The sequence below is a fragment of the Solanum stenotomum genome, chromosome 10 (genome assembly GCF_019186545.1).
Source record: "Solanum stenotomum isolate F172 chromosome 10, ASM1918654v1, whole genome shotgun sequence".
In the NCBI taxonomy this organism is placed as follows: Eukaryota; Viridiplantae; Streptophyta; class Magnoliopsida; order Solanales; family Solanaceae; genus Solanum; species Solanum stenotomum.
The window spans coordinates 41010564-41027515 of NC_064291.1; the positions used below are offsets into that span (position 1 = coordinate 41010564).

The 16952-nt window shown below is 33.2% G+C and overlaps 1 protein-coding gene across 1 annotated transcript; it reads right to left on the reverse strand.

The window, feature by feature from the left end:
* Positions 1 to 461: 461 nt before the first annotated feature.
* Positions 462 to 7134, reverse strand: LOC125842391 (protein arginine N-methyltransferase PRMT10). The gene is made up of 8 exons (XM_049521679.1): positions 6843 to 7134; positions 6009 to 6201; positions 5779 to 5884; positions 3749 to 3938; positions 2904 to 3089; positions 2738 to 2821; positions 1253 to 1453; positions 462 to 937 (listed from the first exon to the last, which is right to left on the reverse strand). The coding sequence occupies exons 1-7, from the start codon at positions 7020 to 7022 to the stop codon at positions 1277 to 1279; spliced, it is 1116 nt and encodes a 371-aa protein (XP_049377636.1). The 5' UTR covers positions 7023 to 7134; the 3' UTR covers positions 462 to 937; positions 1253 to 1276.
* Positions 7135 to 16952: the final 9818 nt, after the last annotated feature.

The window sequence follows — 16952 nt, forward strand, 5'->3', positions numbered from 1 at the left end:
ACGAAAAAAATTAGAAAGTTAATATACAAATTAATATTTTATTTGTTTGTTCAAATTTAATGAAATATATATTTCTTTCTTTTCAATTTATTTGTCTTATTTTGACTTTAACACGGGATATAACAAAGCAAAAAACTTTCAAACCTTTGTAGTCTTAAATTAAAGATATGTCAAATATACCAAAGTGCTCTTTAATCTCATGAATTTAAACATGTCATGTGAAAAGTTGAAATTATAAATAATTGCTAAAACAGTAAAAAGAATAAGAAAAACTTTGTTTTAAACAGACTAAAGTTGAAACGAATAGAATACACTTTTCTAATTAATAATAGTATATTTAATTAACATTGTGTCGTTAAATGTGTATAACTCATACTTGCTTTCGCACCTTTCATATTCTACAAAAAATACTTATTTTTGTTGTTTTTATTAACTTTACTAGGAGTAAAAATGGACGATAGAAGAATAAACTAAGCCAATAATTGAATGAATATTTATCTCATCTTTGGTCTCTCGGCTTCATAAGATGGATCGATATTCCATTCCAAATGGAAGTTACTAGGCACTAACAAAAAAGTGACAAGACTACAGAATACTTGTACACTGACAAGAGAAAGTAGCACTAGTTTTATCTTAAGATACAAACTTGCGTTTAAGGCGGACACTACCAGCCCTTCATTTCCCGCACAAATTGTAGCTGGGTGATCCTGCATATGCTTACAAAACATTCCAAAGCTTCTAGCGCGCCCCCTCGTTTCCAGGCCCAAACCAAAAAAAAAAGAGAAAAATGTAAAATGATTTAAGAGGCAAATTTGTTGAGAAGGGGACATAAGAGTCGAGGGGGCAAGACACAATAGCACAAGTCAGCTGGCAGAAATGGCTGAATTTCATTCTGAGGGGGGCGTAGCGATCCTCCCATTGGCCTTTAGACATGACACTGCACATTGAAAATTTTATTCTAGTTTAATCAAAATGGTGAAACTTTCAGTGAAACAGGAAAACATGAAATATAAACGCAGAAGGGCAACGCAAAGCTGTAACAGTTGCTCCAACAAAAACAGCAAATAAAAGACATGTGACGTATACGCACAAAAGAGGAATTGTCAAAGCTTAGATAAGTTGGCCCAAAACTACAGTAAAGAGAGCGCAATTACCAAATCAGATAAATGGAGCCAGTTCAATCAGATCTTTAAATTTTATCACCATAGGAGGTTTAACATGAATGTTCAAAAGTGCAAGATATATACTGTACCTTCGAAAAATCAGGCTGTGCTCCTCATTCTATATAAAACTTTTTATTGAATGATGGAAGTGAATTTCCAGAAGATTGTCTAAGCTCACAATCAAACTCAACTTCCAACAACCGATGGTTTTCTTTAGAGCGATTCATTGAGAAATTCATTGTCATGTTATCTCCTTGGCTAACACGTGTGGATGGATAAAACAAGAACACCTGCAAATACAAGAACAGGCAATGTAAAACCTTGAAAACAATTAGAGAGTATTTTGGAAGCAATAAAGCTAATTAGCAAACCAAATTAATTGAGGTGGGGATCAATCCAACAGAGTTTCATCTCAACCCCACTTCAAAACATTCATTATAAGGGTACCCAAATCAAGAAATAATTGTTTCCATTGATACAAAGCTTATAATTTGATGGATACTTGTTTGCACTTAGGTATTCTTGAAGGAGTCAATTGGTGATCTCTAAGTGGAGAAAGTTGAATTTTATGTAAGTTTATCAAGAAAAAGGTGGACCCTTTACTTTGTTCACTAGTTAAGTTGGAATTTTTACTAATACTTTTGGGGATAAAAATAACCAGTGCCGATAGATATATGTGGAGTTTGAGAGGTATTGTAACAGCTTTTGTTCATCTTGCTATAGCATATTTCTTTCTTTGTGTAGCTACTGTAGCTTTTTAGCATCAAAGTTCCATAATTTTTTTTGGTTTGAGGTTGCCATGTCCTCGTGATGGACTTTTTGGCACTGTTACAAATGGGAATTTATGTTCTCATAGACTCTTGATTGATTTCCCACCTGAGAAAGTATCTAATGTACAACTTCTCTATGAAAGCAAACTTCCCTTTGAATGATACTATTTTGGGAAAAGATCAGAATTGTGATTTGAATTAGAGATTAATTGGTGAAAAGGAGAATTGTCCTCATGGGTATCTTGGAATGGATGATGAGGCTTCACGCCTTCATGTAATTCAGTATCAGATGCAAAAAAGTCACATGGTATTGCTGGGATTTAGTTAAGCGCAAGGCATTCATCAGGTATGAGCTTGGGATGAAAGGGGATGAATCAGAGACAAAGAAGAAGTTTCGTGGAAGAAGGCGCCAATCAGCTGATGATTACGGGAGATCTTCATATGACCCTTCCTCCATATGAAGAGTTTCCACTTGTAACAAAAGATTGTCATTTCCATGTTTTCAGGGCATTTTCTGATTTGCTCCTACTTTTGTGGATCTCTTATTAACTCTAGTACTATGGAATTTTTCTAGGTATTGGATATATCTTCAGCTTTGCCCCCTTTTCACTGTTGGGGAAAAAATAAATAAAATACTTGAAATTTTAGTTCATCAGATTGATGGATGACGGAAACCTTGAAGAGATTAGCCAACAAAATCAACTATGACTTTGAAAACACAAACTTTATAGCAAATTTCAGTTAGTTTTAAGTTTGTCTCTGACAGTTAAAAAGTCTTCACTTGGACAGGCTTAGTAAACTAACCTGCTGCCCCCAGTGTGTTCCAAGGTCTTCACTTGGAGCTGTTGTCAACTCAATCTCATTTTTAGCTGGATTCTCCTTGCGTCCCTAACAAAATCAAAGTGAATTCAAAATAATATTAATTTTGCACTCACTACAATGCAGAAAAGACACAGTAAGAACAACTTACTCGAAAGTGGACATCAAACCATCCACCAAACCCACAGAATCGTGTATTTTCTGCAGTAATGATTGATGAGATATTTGCCTGAAGACTGAGTAAATCATTCACACTTGACGTTAAACAATCAATCTCCTTTATGACAGCAGGTTTTCCAATTACTTGATTTGGATGAAGGTTGTTCCACAATGATGTCTACATAAAACATTAGTATGGTCTTTGAGATGTTCAAGGAGCAAAGAAATGAGAAATCTATCAATGAAAATAGTAACACCGGGAAGTGCAATAACTTCTTAGTTTAGCATTCACATCAAATGAAAATGTCTCTCAACTCTCAAGTCGCCTTCATTCGCCTCATTCTGTTCAAGGTCCATAACTGAATTTTCATGTCTGATTATATTCATCAAATACACTATCACACACAATGTAACAAAAGGTGTATTTTTTATTTTCAACCATAAGAAGCTATGGTTATATAGACACATTCACTGTGAAAATGATATTAGACAAAAAGCTAATGTATCGATCAATCTAATCTATTTACAGTTTCTAGACATTACTGCACAGTTTCACTTACAAAGACTGTACAAACTTCAAGAACGCAGTAAACAAATGCATTATCTACAATCGTAATTTGAATAATTTGATAAACACAATAAACAAGTAGGCCAGTTCAACGGCAGTTTGTTTTTTGATGAATTTGATTTTTTTCAATGGAAGAGGAGAACTTGCTAAAAAAAATAGTATTAATGCAGATGTAAAAGAGTGCACTAGAAAGATAATATAAACCATACTTAAGAAATGATTATAATGAACCACACAGTTTGCATAAATGAAAAGGAAATAACATCAACCTGTAGATAGTATTTTCTCTGCTCATCCGTAAAAGGCTTAGTCAGACTGCCCATATCCACACCATAAAACGTTTTCGTCTCATTGACAAAATGGGACCAATCATCCATCGCTCTATCATAATCAATCTTCTTTTGATCCACTAATCCAGAGCGGATTGGTGCGACCCACATTCGAGCATGGCTTGGGTACCTGGAAAACCAAAGCTTCTTGAACCACACGACAGACATGCAGAAACAATCTGTGATTAATTATGAACTACTAAAACAGTAGTAGCAGATATCTCAATTGATATGGTTAATATTTTTTTGAGAAGGATATGATTTAAAAATTCAAAATCTGAAAATAAAAAATTTCCATTCATGGAGTCATCTGCACAAGCATTTCTTTTTTTACTTTTCTTTTTCCTCTTTCTTTTCTTTTTCTAAAAGTAAGGATAACCCCATTCATGCTTCTGGAAAGTAAGGGGTGGTAGATCTTCTATGGAGATAACGTTTTTTTCTCCAACGCTGAAGGATGCTTGGTGTGTGTGTAAGGAGTGTCCTCCTTCACTCATTCCAGTCAAGCTTCCTCATTATAGTGCGCTCTCACATGCAATGACCCAATTAATTTTCTAGCTTATTCCCAATGCTAGAACGTGATCATACCTCATGCATCACAAAATAGTTATAGTAATTGATGGTTCATCTTCTTTTAGGGAGCACTAACTTTCTTCGCTATAATATACTCTATTGCAGTTTATGAGGTTCAATTCCACTGTATCTGAAAGAGGAGACAGTTGAATTTATATATGCTCTGTTTTATTTTATGACGTAATCACTGTTTGGGGAGTTGAAACAATTTCATTGACTACAATTTTGTTATTAATATTAATACTCTAATAATAAAAAGTTATTACTAAGAGTACTTTTATATTGTTTCTAAATATGTACGTTTTATTTTGAAAAAAAATAAAATTGTTGTCAAAGTTAAGAATTAAACTTAAATCATTTGATCCTTGAACTCTGAATCTCTCATTCTTTTCAAAACGATTCTTTAGGAATAGATGATTTTTTTGTGTGAAGTTGATTTCACGGCAAAAAAAAATCAGACTTAAGTATACATTTTATTACTGGTTAGATGATTTTTTTTTCTTTTGAAGTGGTAATGGTTAGAAGAACTGAAATATGAAAGAAGTAGAAAGAGAGATTATCTGTAGTAGAAATCTATGGGAAAAAATTAATATATTTAAATTAGAATGTACATAGGCAAAGGGAATACCAATTTCGAAAATGAAAAAGAGGCACTCACTAGTATTTAAAGGTTACTCAGCAGCAGCATCTCACCCCATTTAACATCCATATATTCAAACAAAACTTTTATTTCATGCCAACTGTTCATTATTCAAAATTATGATAGCAGCAAGTATGTTTAGGGTGAGATGGCATATCAGAACCCACCCTGACATTCCAGAACTAGTGCCTAATATTGGTGGATACTTGAACATTCCCACATTAATATGATCTTTAGATCAAATCAAATCAGAGTATACTATAACAAAAATAAAATTATATATTGTGATACTATAATATACAAAAGAGGGATGTAAGATATCCATGTAAACAGTAGACTAAAATAGCTATTCTAGAATAATGCAGAAAGCCAGAATCGAGGTTTTGACAAAATGATTCACTAATTTAATCACGGTAAAGCTATTGAGGTCACCAACTAGGTAAGTATGTAAATCTGAAAGTTCAAACAAAATCTAGGTATATAGTTTATCTACAGAGCAGGATGGAGCAGGCACTACATGTAACTTAAACACGCCATATCTTTGAGAAAATGATTCCCTGCAGATGGCTGGTGATAAGAGCCAACCAGATTAGAAGTGCATACGCATTTCTTCAAAATATACCAAACCAAAGTTTCAGTACATTTATGACTAGTGAGAAATGCAGAGGTTATTAGACAAGCCAAAGTCTAGGAAATGCAATAATATTGATAAAATAAACTGTAATAAATATTGGTAATATTTACAGGCAGTGACTCTTACATAACTCCATCTGGGTTCAACCAACGATCCCGAGCACAGATAACTGAGTCAAACATTGATTCACGTAGAAGGAAGTATCCCATCCACTCTGAAATGATTACATCAACTGCACAGCACAATTTATTCAATTAGAATTCAAGATAGCAGTATTGTAGAGACACGTCAATGGTTGCTACTACAAAATACTGGCTTTGTTTCCAAAGGGAATAATAAGAAATTTCAAGACCAACCCTTCTCCGGCAGAGTAATATCTTCCATTGACCCCTCAATCACTTCAACAACATGCTCAAACCCATTGGTTTTAACAAGTTCACGAGCATGCTCTGCCATCTTGGTGGCTTCGACTGCATAAACTTTCCTTGCACCTGCTTGTGCAGACCATAATGCCAATATGCCGCTCCCTGTCCCTACATCCAAAACAGCCTAAACCAGTTTCCAGCTAAATTAATCCCAATCTACAACTCAAGATCTTAGTGAAAGTATTAATAGCACAAATGTAGTTCAGTGCAACCATTCAATCAAGAGTCAACAAAAGAAATTGTATGTGAAGCTTATAATGTGCAATGGTTTGTCGAATCAATAGCAAATTGAGAAGTACAGCTTTTTCCTCTGACTACTCAATCAAGTTAGTACCAGCTACTTTCTGATGTTTGTACGCATATAAAAATCATAAACTATTTTGAAAAACACTTTCTGCACTTTTTCAAAATAAACTGAATGTTTGTATGCATATAAAAATCATAAACTATTTCGAAAAACACTTTCTGCACTTTTCAAAATAAACTGATTTTAAAAGCTCGGCCAGACAGTCTGAGAAACTGCGAAACTGCAAAAATGAAGTTACCTGCTTTTGCGAAAATCAGCATCATACATGCAAATTTTACAGAGAAACTCAAAACTGAATTTACATCGAAACTAGGTAACACAGCAAGTTATCACAGTCAATAAAGGAAACTAGAAGCTAGGTTAGCAAAAATATTAACTGAAAAATGTAGTTAGAAAATCAAACATGCACATTGACAGAACGACTTGAAATAAAGATACAAGTTACATAAACCGTTTACCTTTCCAGCAAAATGATGTTTGTTTTGGAAAATCGCATTATAGTAAGCATCCATACGAACACGATCAGAGAGCATCTCTTTTTGGTGATAGAGAAAGGCGTAAGTGCAGAAATAGTTAGCATAATCGACGCCCTTGTCTACGTTGTTGTTAGGGGCGGCGCCATTAGAAGAGCTACCCATATCAGCGGCCGGTTACCAGACTTGGCTGTTGAAAGCGGGATAGAGATATTTTGCTTCGAATTTTAGGGCAGCAAGGAGAGATGATTTTGTATAACCTCCCAACTTAAATGGAAGAATGTAGAGCGGCTTGTTTGATGGGCCATAGACAACTTTTGGCCGTTGATTTAGTGCGTGTTATTTTTTTATTTTTTTTTAGGTATACTCTCTTAGTTCCTATATTTAGTTACATCCATTTTAGATTTTACGGAAAAGGGCCTAAAATACCCTCAAACTATTAGAAATGGTACAAAACTACTCTTCATATACCTATTGGCTTCCAAATACCCTGACATCCACCTATTTTCTCCCAAATACCCTTCCATCTACCTTTGCGTCCAATATTGATCACTTTTATAGCAGATTATCATTTGAATAATTATTTTAAATATGTGGCGACCATCTATTGATTACGATTTAATTACTTAAATTAATTTACAAACTCACCGATTACTAACTATACCGATCCAAATTGACTACACTCCACTCAAGTTAACTATATCCGACCCAAATTAACTACACCCTCCCCAAATTACGTTTACCCCACCGATTAAAACAAATGCACCCTTCATTCCCAACATTTCACTTCCTCTTCCAACCTTACTTCCACAATATATTCACTTAAAATCTCGAAAAATACTATCTAAATACATTTATGTATCACCATAAGAAATCACCAAAACACACATGATTTTTATGGTGATACATGTGTGTATTTAGGATGTGTTTGTAGGCGAATATATTGGGGAAGAAGGTTGGAAGATGAAGTGACATGTTGAGAATGAAGTGTAAATTTGTTTTAATTAGTTGGGTAAATGTAATTTGGGACATGTGAAATTAATTAATTTGGGTTTGATTTAGTTAATTTGGGTCTGGTATAATTAATAATGGGTGAGTTTGTAAATTAATTTAAGTAATTAAATTGCATCCAACATATGTTTGACATGTATTTAAAAAAATTATTTAAATGATAATCCGTTATAAAAGTGGTCAATATTGGACTCAAAGATGGATGATAAGGGTATTTGAGAGCCAATAGGTGACAGGGGCATTTGGGAGCCAATAGGTGGATGAAGGGTAGTTTTATACCATTTTCAATAGTTTAAGGATATTTTAGGCCCTTTTCCGTAGATTTTAAGTTGCTCAACAAGTTGTATAAGTTTATCTTTGAGAATCAAACTAGTCTATCTTTGACTATAAAGTTTTCATATATCTTTTGAATTGTCAATTATTGTGATTTATAATATTTTTTACATAGTTTGCAAATATATAAATTTCATTTCAAAAAGAGAAGATAGCCAAAAGCCCCCATAATCTATTACTCAATTCTCAACTACACACTTATACTCTACGGGGGTCCTATTACCCCCTGAACATTTTAAATGTATAATATATACCTCCTTAAAAACTCACTCCCAGATTTGTATCAAAAATTAAGTGGCACGCGCTTGCCACGTAATTTACCTTTTAAAAAATAAAAAAAATATTATTTTTTCCTTTATTTTACTTTTCCTTTTATATTACCCTTCTTCTCTTTCTCTTCGCTTTCCTTTCTTGCTCCTTTTTTTCTTTACTTTGATGATATGAACTAGCAAAGCAAGCTCAAATTTAAAAACCCTTCAATGAACTTTTCTTCATAAACCTTCTGTACATCAATTGAAAATTCGTCATGATTTTTGTTCAATAAAACAAAAGAATTTAAAAAGGTCGATTGATGGTAAAAAGATTTACTATTTGATGTTGTTTGGTAGGATATGAAATGAATGAGCTGCATTGAAGCTTAGTGATGAACACAAAAGAGTGATAGTTTTCAATATTTGGAGACTTCAGATTTGATTTTTCAAAGTGGGTTTTGGATTTTGGTTGAAATTATTGAGAGCTTAGCAACTTTAAAGATGAACGTGGTAGTTGGGTCAGGATAACATAAGGCATAATACATAAATATGGCATTTAACTTTGCATCATTTCACATTTATGCCCTCAAACTTTGTGTGTGCACAAGTAGACTAAACTTGTATAAAATTGATCAAATAGAAACACACGTCCTATGTGGCAATTTGCATCCTATGTAGTGTCCTACGTGCATTATGTCACATAGGACTCATGTGTCTACTTATTCAACTTGATACAAGTTTAAGTATTTACTCGTGCACTCTCAAAGTTGGAGGGCGTAAATGTGAAATGAGGTCTTAAAGGGCATATTTATGTATTATACCATAACATAACTAAGGAAACTTATAAATTTCACTCAAGGGTTCCTAAATTTCTCCATTAATGACACTAAAATTTGATCCTCTTGACTTTCGATTTTGATTTTAAGCTATTGTCAAATTTTCAAATGGATCTACCGTGAAAAAATTGTGATTTGATGAAAATCCGCTTAATGGTGGGAGGCTGACGAAGGACTTGGTGGTGGAGTTGAGTTTCCGTCGGTGGTGCTATGGTGAAGAGAAAAAAAAAATTAAAAAGAAAAAATAAACTAAAAGGAAACTTAATTTTAAAAAAAAAACAAAAAACCAATATAAACTAAAAAATAATCTAAAAATTAAAGTTTTAATTATTATTTTTACTTCTCACTCTCTCAAAGAGAGTGAACTACACTTTCTTTGCCACCTTAGCATTCAGGGAGCAAATAATTCCGCTTTAAAATAGTTTAAGGGGTAGTAGGACTCTCGTAAAGTATAAGTGTGTAGTTGAGAATTAGGTAATAGATTAGGGGGTCTTTTGGCTATTTTCTCTTTCAAAAAAATTGAAGATTTTATGCGCAAATTTTCGGTCAAATTTGAACTATTTGACTCTCGAATAATGAAAAATGTCACATAAATTGGAACATAGTGAGTATTATACAATAAGTATTCTCTTAAAGTCAAGTTTTGAAATTAATTTATTTTGATTAATTAATTTGACGAATTGACATGAATTACTCTCTTTGTCCAACAATAGTTGTTCACTATTGAGTTTGCACACTTCATAAGAAACTATAAATAGAAGGGTAATTTTATATATCACCCTTTGAATAGTGATAAACACAATGTTTTAAAAAATGTAATAGGAAACTGACTATAATTAATGTTAAAGATAAATTAGAAACAAAGTGTAAAATTATCCATTGATTTTATAAAGTGGACAAGTATTGTTGGACATCCCAAAATAGTATAATAAACAACTATTATTAGAATAAGGACGTATTTACTTAATTTTTCTATGTTGACAAATACATATTTTCAAGGATAAAATAGGAAGAATAATGTCATTTAGTAAGTACAGTATCTAAATAGAAAGGGATAAGGGTCTGAAAAATACCCCAACTTTGGTCGGATTTATTGTTGCGATACTAAACTTTCATAAGGACCTATTACCTCCCTAGACTATTTAATACCGTATTTTTTACCCCCTGAACTATTTAATAATGTATTTTAAAGGTATATATGTGCCCACGTGGACACATTACTATTATAATTTTGCATTATTTTTTATGTCCATGTGGGCAAATCTATCTATATTACCTTAAAAGCATGAACTCCTAACTTGAATGTTAAATTACTAGAAAGTTTAGTATCGCAACAGCAAATCCGACCAAAGTTGAGATATTTTTCAGACCATTATCCCAAATAGAAACGTACTATACTAGAAACGAAGGGAGTAACTTTTCGAATAAATTTTGTAAAGGATCTCAGTTTGACACAGAAATTTTGGTATAATTAATTGGTTAAATTACTCGAATTTTAAATAGAGTAGAATAATCTTTAGTGAGGTTAAAATATTTTTATAAATTAGTTTTGATGCTAATTTTGTTATTTTATTTGTCAAAATACCTTAATACATTATTGGGTCTAAAATATCTTTTAGCTATTTGAATTGGTATAATGTTATTCTATATCTATCTTAGGCCGCTAAATACATTTGACATCAATTTTTTGGCTCAAAAATACCCTCGATATTAACCTTTTAGCTCATTGCCTTTATTTTTAATAAATCTCCCAAAGTAAAATTATTAAATATTTATTTATTATGTTATCTAGTCTAATTAGTTCAAATTCAAACTTATCTCAAATAAATATATATGATTCATATTTTGACTCAATTCACTTGAAAATAATATTCAAAAAAACTAGTAATCTCATGATATTTTTCTATTGGTCTATTTTAAATCATCTCCCAATTTATTATAACCTAACTCATAACTAGGATTCAACTAAAATTCATACTTGTCAGTCGTCCCGCCTGGTTGTCCATCTAAAAAGCATTATTATTTCTTATTGATATAACATTTTCTATCAATTATCCAATTGTCTTGTTTATTCACTCTTTTTATTTTTTTTGGGAAGAGGACAAATATATCCCCTAACTATCGTAAATGATATGCAGATACCCTCAGTCATACTTTTGGGACACTGGTGCCCTTGCCGTCCAAAAACTAGAGCAGATATGCCCTTCACTCCAACATACATACATGTATATATGCTCTAGTTTTTGGATGGCATATCATTTACGATAGTTCGAGGGTATATTTGTCCTTTTATTCTTAATTAGAATATCATAAACTCAAACTTGAAATGACTTATATATTCATTTTTTTTTTCAATTATTATCATGGTGGGGTGGAGGTGGGGATATGAGAAAATGTTAATTTCATTTTTTTATTTTGAATTTTGGATACACGCGAAAGAAAAATGTAGTATAGGTGCATAATTGTTTAACTAAATCATTTTCTATTCAACTAATTATTTCTATATGAATATCGTTGTTATTTTCCTCATTTTTCTCCCTTGTTTTCTTATAAGTTGAAAACAATATTTAAAATTTAAAACGGAAAAGAGATTAAACTACGCTTGAACTATTGAAAATGGTACAAAACTACCCCTCATTGAAACTTGAAATAGGAACACAAATTCTACCTCATACCCTACTTTCCTGGTAGATTTGTCATTCAAGTTGTTGACGTGTTACATTATGTACAACGGAGAACGATATAATATATCACACTAATGTATTCACTAAAACAATATAATACAATGCATTATGAAAAAATACGTAACAACACTCTAACAAAGTGTAAATGACTATTCTATCGCGTGTAAAACCTATTAATAAAAAATGATTTTAAAAAAATGACACCGTGCTTTAAAACACACATTTGTCTGTGTTAATTAATAAATAATTCAATTAAATAATCAACTTAAGATGAGTATTGCATGAAAATATGCTAGAAATCTTTTTTTTAGAATAAAATTCAAAAATCAAGATTTTTTTTATAACATTATTTATTGATATTTGAAATAGTGTATTGTTAATATGGGTGCATGCACAAAGCGCATTAGAAGAGACTAATCTTGATAAATGTTAATGTGGTTTAACAAATTTTAATAGAAAAATGATAGAGAAATCTCTTTTTTTAGGCAGGCTGAATATTAGTCAAATATTACCAGCCAAATTAGGGAAAAAACTTATTCACTACATCCCTAAAATTATTGACCAATAAGTTGAAATCTCTATAAAAAGAGGTTGAAAATTAACATTTTTTCAAGAAAAAACTTTCTACTACCCATTAGTGTGCTAATTGAACATGGCCCTTCGTTTCTTCTTTGTGGTTTGCTGTGTATTTTTTACTTTTTTGGCTCAATACGAAGGTATGTTCAACTTCTATTTAGTTTTATAAGTGTCCACTTTTGTAAGATTAAGAACAAAAAAGTTTTTATATATATATTAATTTTTTTTGTTTTGACAAGTTGTATATCCATTAATTATTAATTATAAAACTCTTCCACCAAAATTAACAAACGAATTACTCGTTGATAGGACTTAAATTCTTTTATTTTAGTTATTTGAATGAACCATCATGTCAACACTTCAATTTGAATTATTTTTTTGACGGTCATGAGAAATTATCAAGTGAATTAAAAGAAAAAAGAGTTGGAGCATGTTTGAATTAGCTTATTTTAAGTGTTTTAAAGTTAAAATGGATTTGTAAGTATTATTGGAGTGTTTAGATGAATTAAAAAAGTGCTTAGAAATAGAGAAATATTGGAGTCTTAAGTTTGAATTTATAATTTTTGATTTATAAGTAAAAAAAAAAAGAGTCAATCCAAGCTTTTAGTCGTTTGAGAGAGAAACACTTATATTTTCCAAATAGAATATTCTATAGTCAACTTTTGTGTGCTTTTAACTTTTTATTTTATATTAACAAAATGATATCTTTCTAGTGACAAATACTCCTTCACCCTCAATCAAAGATCTCGAGTTTCAGCTTCAGAAATATACGAGTCATCATTGTAGCATGTAGCATATTTGTTTTACCTCTCCCTGAGAGCTCCCACATTCTAGCTCCTTCGATGACTCGAATCCTCAACTTTAGGGTTGAAGGTGGGAGTACTTACCATCTGAGTAACCCCTCTTGCGATGGAAAATTACTTATAATTTCTTGTGTGATGACATGGCAGGTGCAAAGGACCCTTGTAGGCCTCAAGATGGTCCAGGACCAGTGGTTCCAATAGCAAACTTGACAACAAACCATGGATGTGTACCCTTCAACTATATGGGTTTTAATTGTTCCTGTTGCACTACTACTCCTGGAGTTGGTTGCTTTAGTACTTGGAATGCTTGTCTTACCAGTAAATGTCTTCCTTATTTCCCACCTGTTCAACTCACATGAACACAAGTTATTTATAGAATTAGTTAGTTTTTTTTTGTAACTCAATAATTAATGATATCATCATTCATCTCTGCTTTAATTAAAAGTATATTGCTATAAATGTTAATGATTCAAACCGTTGCTTAACATTTACATAAATAATATATCATGTATCATGAAAAATAGAAAAATCTTCAGGAAAGTTTTTTTTTTTTTTTTTTTTACAAAGGTAACAGTTTTGTGTATTAATATTTGGCACTAAAGGCTGGGATCCCAAATTTACATCATGGAGCTACATACAATTGCGTGTACTTAAAACAAAACTAAACTAGATCCTACTTCATCTTACAAAGGACCTAGGAAATCTCTAACCTCTATAGGATCATCTACATACTCCGAACTACACCAATAGCAAAAAGTGATTATGCAGTCCATTTTAATCCTATGTAAAGGACTACTACTACTCTCAAAGCATCTCATATTTCTCTCCTTCCATATGGTCCACCAAATCACTGTTGGGACAATCCTCCATCTGCTTTGGTCTGTACTGCCACTGCCTTCATTGTTTCAGCTTTCTATAGCCTGACTTGCCCTTTGTGGCATGGTCCAGTTTGTTTCCCTGAAGCTGGTAAATAAGTGTCACAGTTGTCTAACTACCTTGAAATGAAGAAACAGATGGTTGATTGTCTCTGCCTGTTGCTCACAAAAAAAACATCTAGGACACATATGTATTCCCCTCTTCATTAGATTCTCCTGTGTTAGTACCGCCTCTTTAACTACCAACCAAGTAAAGACTGTCACCTTATATGGAATTTTGACTTTCCAGATAAGCTTCCAAGGCAAAAATCTGAGTTGAGTCCCCATTTGATTCAGGTTCTTGTAGGCAGAGCTAACTGTGAAGATACCTTTGCTGTGATGAATCCACTTAAGAGTGTCTTCTCCCTCTTTCAATCCTCCAAAATGGTCCAGGGTGCCATAAAATTCAGCTAGTCTATCCACCTCCCAGCCTTGTATCCTCCTTCTGTATGTTAAGTTCCATCCATGGATGGACCAAACTTCTTGCACAGTGGCCTCATGTTGCTGATTCAACAGATAGATGTCTGGACAGAGCTGTTTGAGGCTGCCATTTCCTAACCAATTATTGTCCCAAAACAAAATCTTTCTTCCATTGTTTACATTGAATCTAGTTCTTTGAAAGAAACAATGCCACAAATTTCTGATTGATCTCCATAGGCTAATATCATAGGTAGAAGTCACTTCCTTAATTTTCCAGTGATCTATCTTCTCATACTTGGCCTGAATCACTCTAACCCAAAGGGCCTGCTCCTCTTAAGGAAACCTCCACAACCACTTCATCATAAGGCTTTTGTTCTGTTTCTTCAAGTTTCTAATGCCTAAACCACCTTGTTTCTTTGAACGAATTACAGTCTTCCATTTGACCAAATGAAATCCTTTGTATTCTTTCTCTCCATTCCACAAAAAATTCCCCCTTAATGCATCAATTCTTTCCTCTACCTTAGGGGGGAGAGGAAAAACTGATATAAAATATGTTGGCAAGGCATCTAAGACTGAGTTGATTAGGGTCAATCTTCCACCTCTAGACAAATATTGTGCTTTCCATCTAGATAGTCTTCTTTCATATCTCTCCAGCACTCCATTCTAGATTTCATTGGATTTGCTTTGGTCTCCCAAAGGCATCCCCAAGTATACTGTTGGTAGTTTACCTATTTCTCTTCCCAAGATCTCTGTCAGATGTTGCATTCTGTTCACCTCATTAATTGGAAAAATAAGACTTTTTCTCCAGTTGATATGGAGACCTGAAATTGCTTCAAAAAGAATGAGTATCACTCTCAAGATCGTAAGTTGGCTTTCTTCTACATCACAGAATATGAGAGTGTCATCTGCATATTGGAGATGACTGACTTCCAATCTTAGATTTCCCTCGTTTGCTACATTAAAGCCCTTATCCACTCTTTAGTGTGAGCAGTCTTTAGCATATTATTTAGGCCTTTCATCATTATAATGAATAAAAAAGGTGAGAAGGGATCACCTTGTCTTAGTCCTCTGTCTGATGGAAAGAAACCTTCAAAGGAGATCCATTTATCAGTATTGAGAATTTAACAGTGCTTATACAAAACTTTATCCATCTGATCCATTTCAATCCAAAGCCCATTTTCTGCATGATTTCAAGTAGGAAGCTCCAATTGACATGATCATATGCTTTCTCTATGTCCAGTTTGCACATGACTCCTGGGGACTTTTCCTTCACTCTCGAGTCTAGACACTCATTGGCAATTAAGATTGCATCAGTTATTTGTCTTCCTCTTAGGAAGGCCATTTGTTGAGTATCTACTAGCTTGTGCATCACTTTCTTCAATCTTTCTGTGAGAATCTTTGCAATCAACTTGTATACACTTCCAATTAAATTGATTGGTCTAAAGTCTCTCAATTCCTTTGCACCACACTTTTTTGGGATGAGAGCTATATATGTTGCATTAAAGCTCTTTTCAAAAAACTCCTGGGAGTGAAAGTTCTGCATTGTAGACATCAAATCCCCCTTCACTATCTCCCAGCAATTAACAAAAAAACCCATTGTGTATCCATCTGGACCTGGTGCTTTGTCTACAGCACAAGCTTTAAGTCCAAGAAGAACCTCCTCTTCTTCAAAAGGCTTTTGTAGTTCTTGTTGCTCCTCAACACTGATGGAAGGGCACTGGTTCATGTGAAAGGATGGTCTCCAGTTCTCACTTTCCTTGTACAACTTCCTATAAAAAGAAATAATTTCTGTTTTGATCTCTATAGGATCCACCAGTTCTTGATCTTCTACCACCAGTTTATCAATATGGTTGAATCTCTTATGAGCATTTTCCATTCTCTGAAAGAACTTTGTATTTTTGTCCCTTTGTTTTATCCACAGAGTTCTAGATCTCTATCTCCATGCTATCTCTTCCTTCTTTGCGTACTCTTCAAACTCCTTTACCACGCTTGCTTTTTGAAGAGTCTCTCCTTCAGTTAAAGGCCTGGACTGTTGAATTTCGTTAAACTCATGAACTCTGTTGAGCATTTCCTTCTTTCTTTTTTCCAGGTTCCCATAAGTGCTTACACTCCAGTCTTTCAGTTTAGTCTTCATAGCTTTCAGCTTGGAAGCTAAGATGAAATCAGGCCTCCCTTCGAATTCAAAAGATGTCCACCAATCTTTAATTCTTTCATTAAAACCCTCGGTCTCCAACCACCATCCTTCAAATTTGAAATATGATTTTGTA

What these genes read in the sequence shown, in the direction of transcription:
- LOC125842391 (XM_049521679.1), bottom strand. Translation starts at nt 7,022, where the DNA reads ATGGGTAGCTCTTCTAATGGCGCCGCCCCTAACAACAACGTAGACAAG. An exon ending in TATTACTCTGCCGGAGAAGG is followed by an intron (nt 5,885 to 6,008) that starts GTTGGTCTTGAA and finishes TGTGCTGTGCAG; the next exon opens with TTGATGTAATCATTTCAGAG. An exon ending in TTGAACCCAGATGGAGTTAT is followed by an intron (nt 3,939 to 5,778) that starts GTAAGAGTCACT and finishes TTGGTTTTCCAG; the next exon opens with GTACCCAAGCCATGCTCGAA.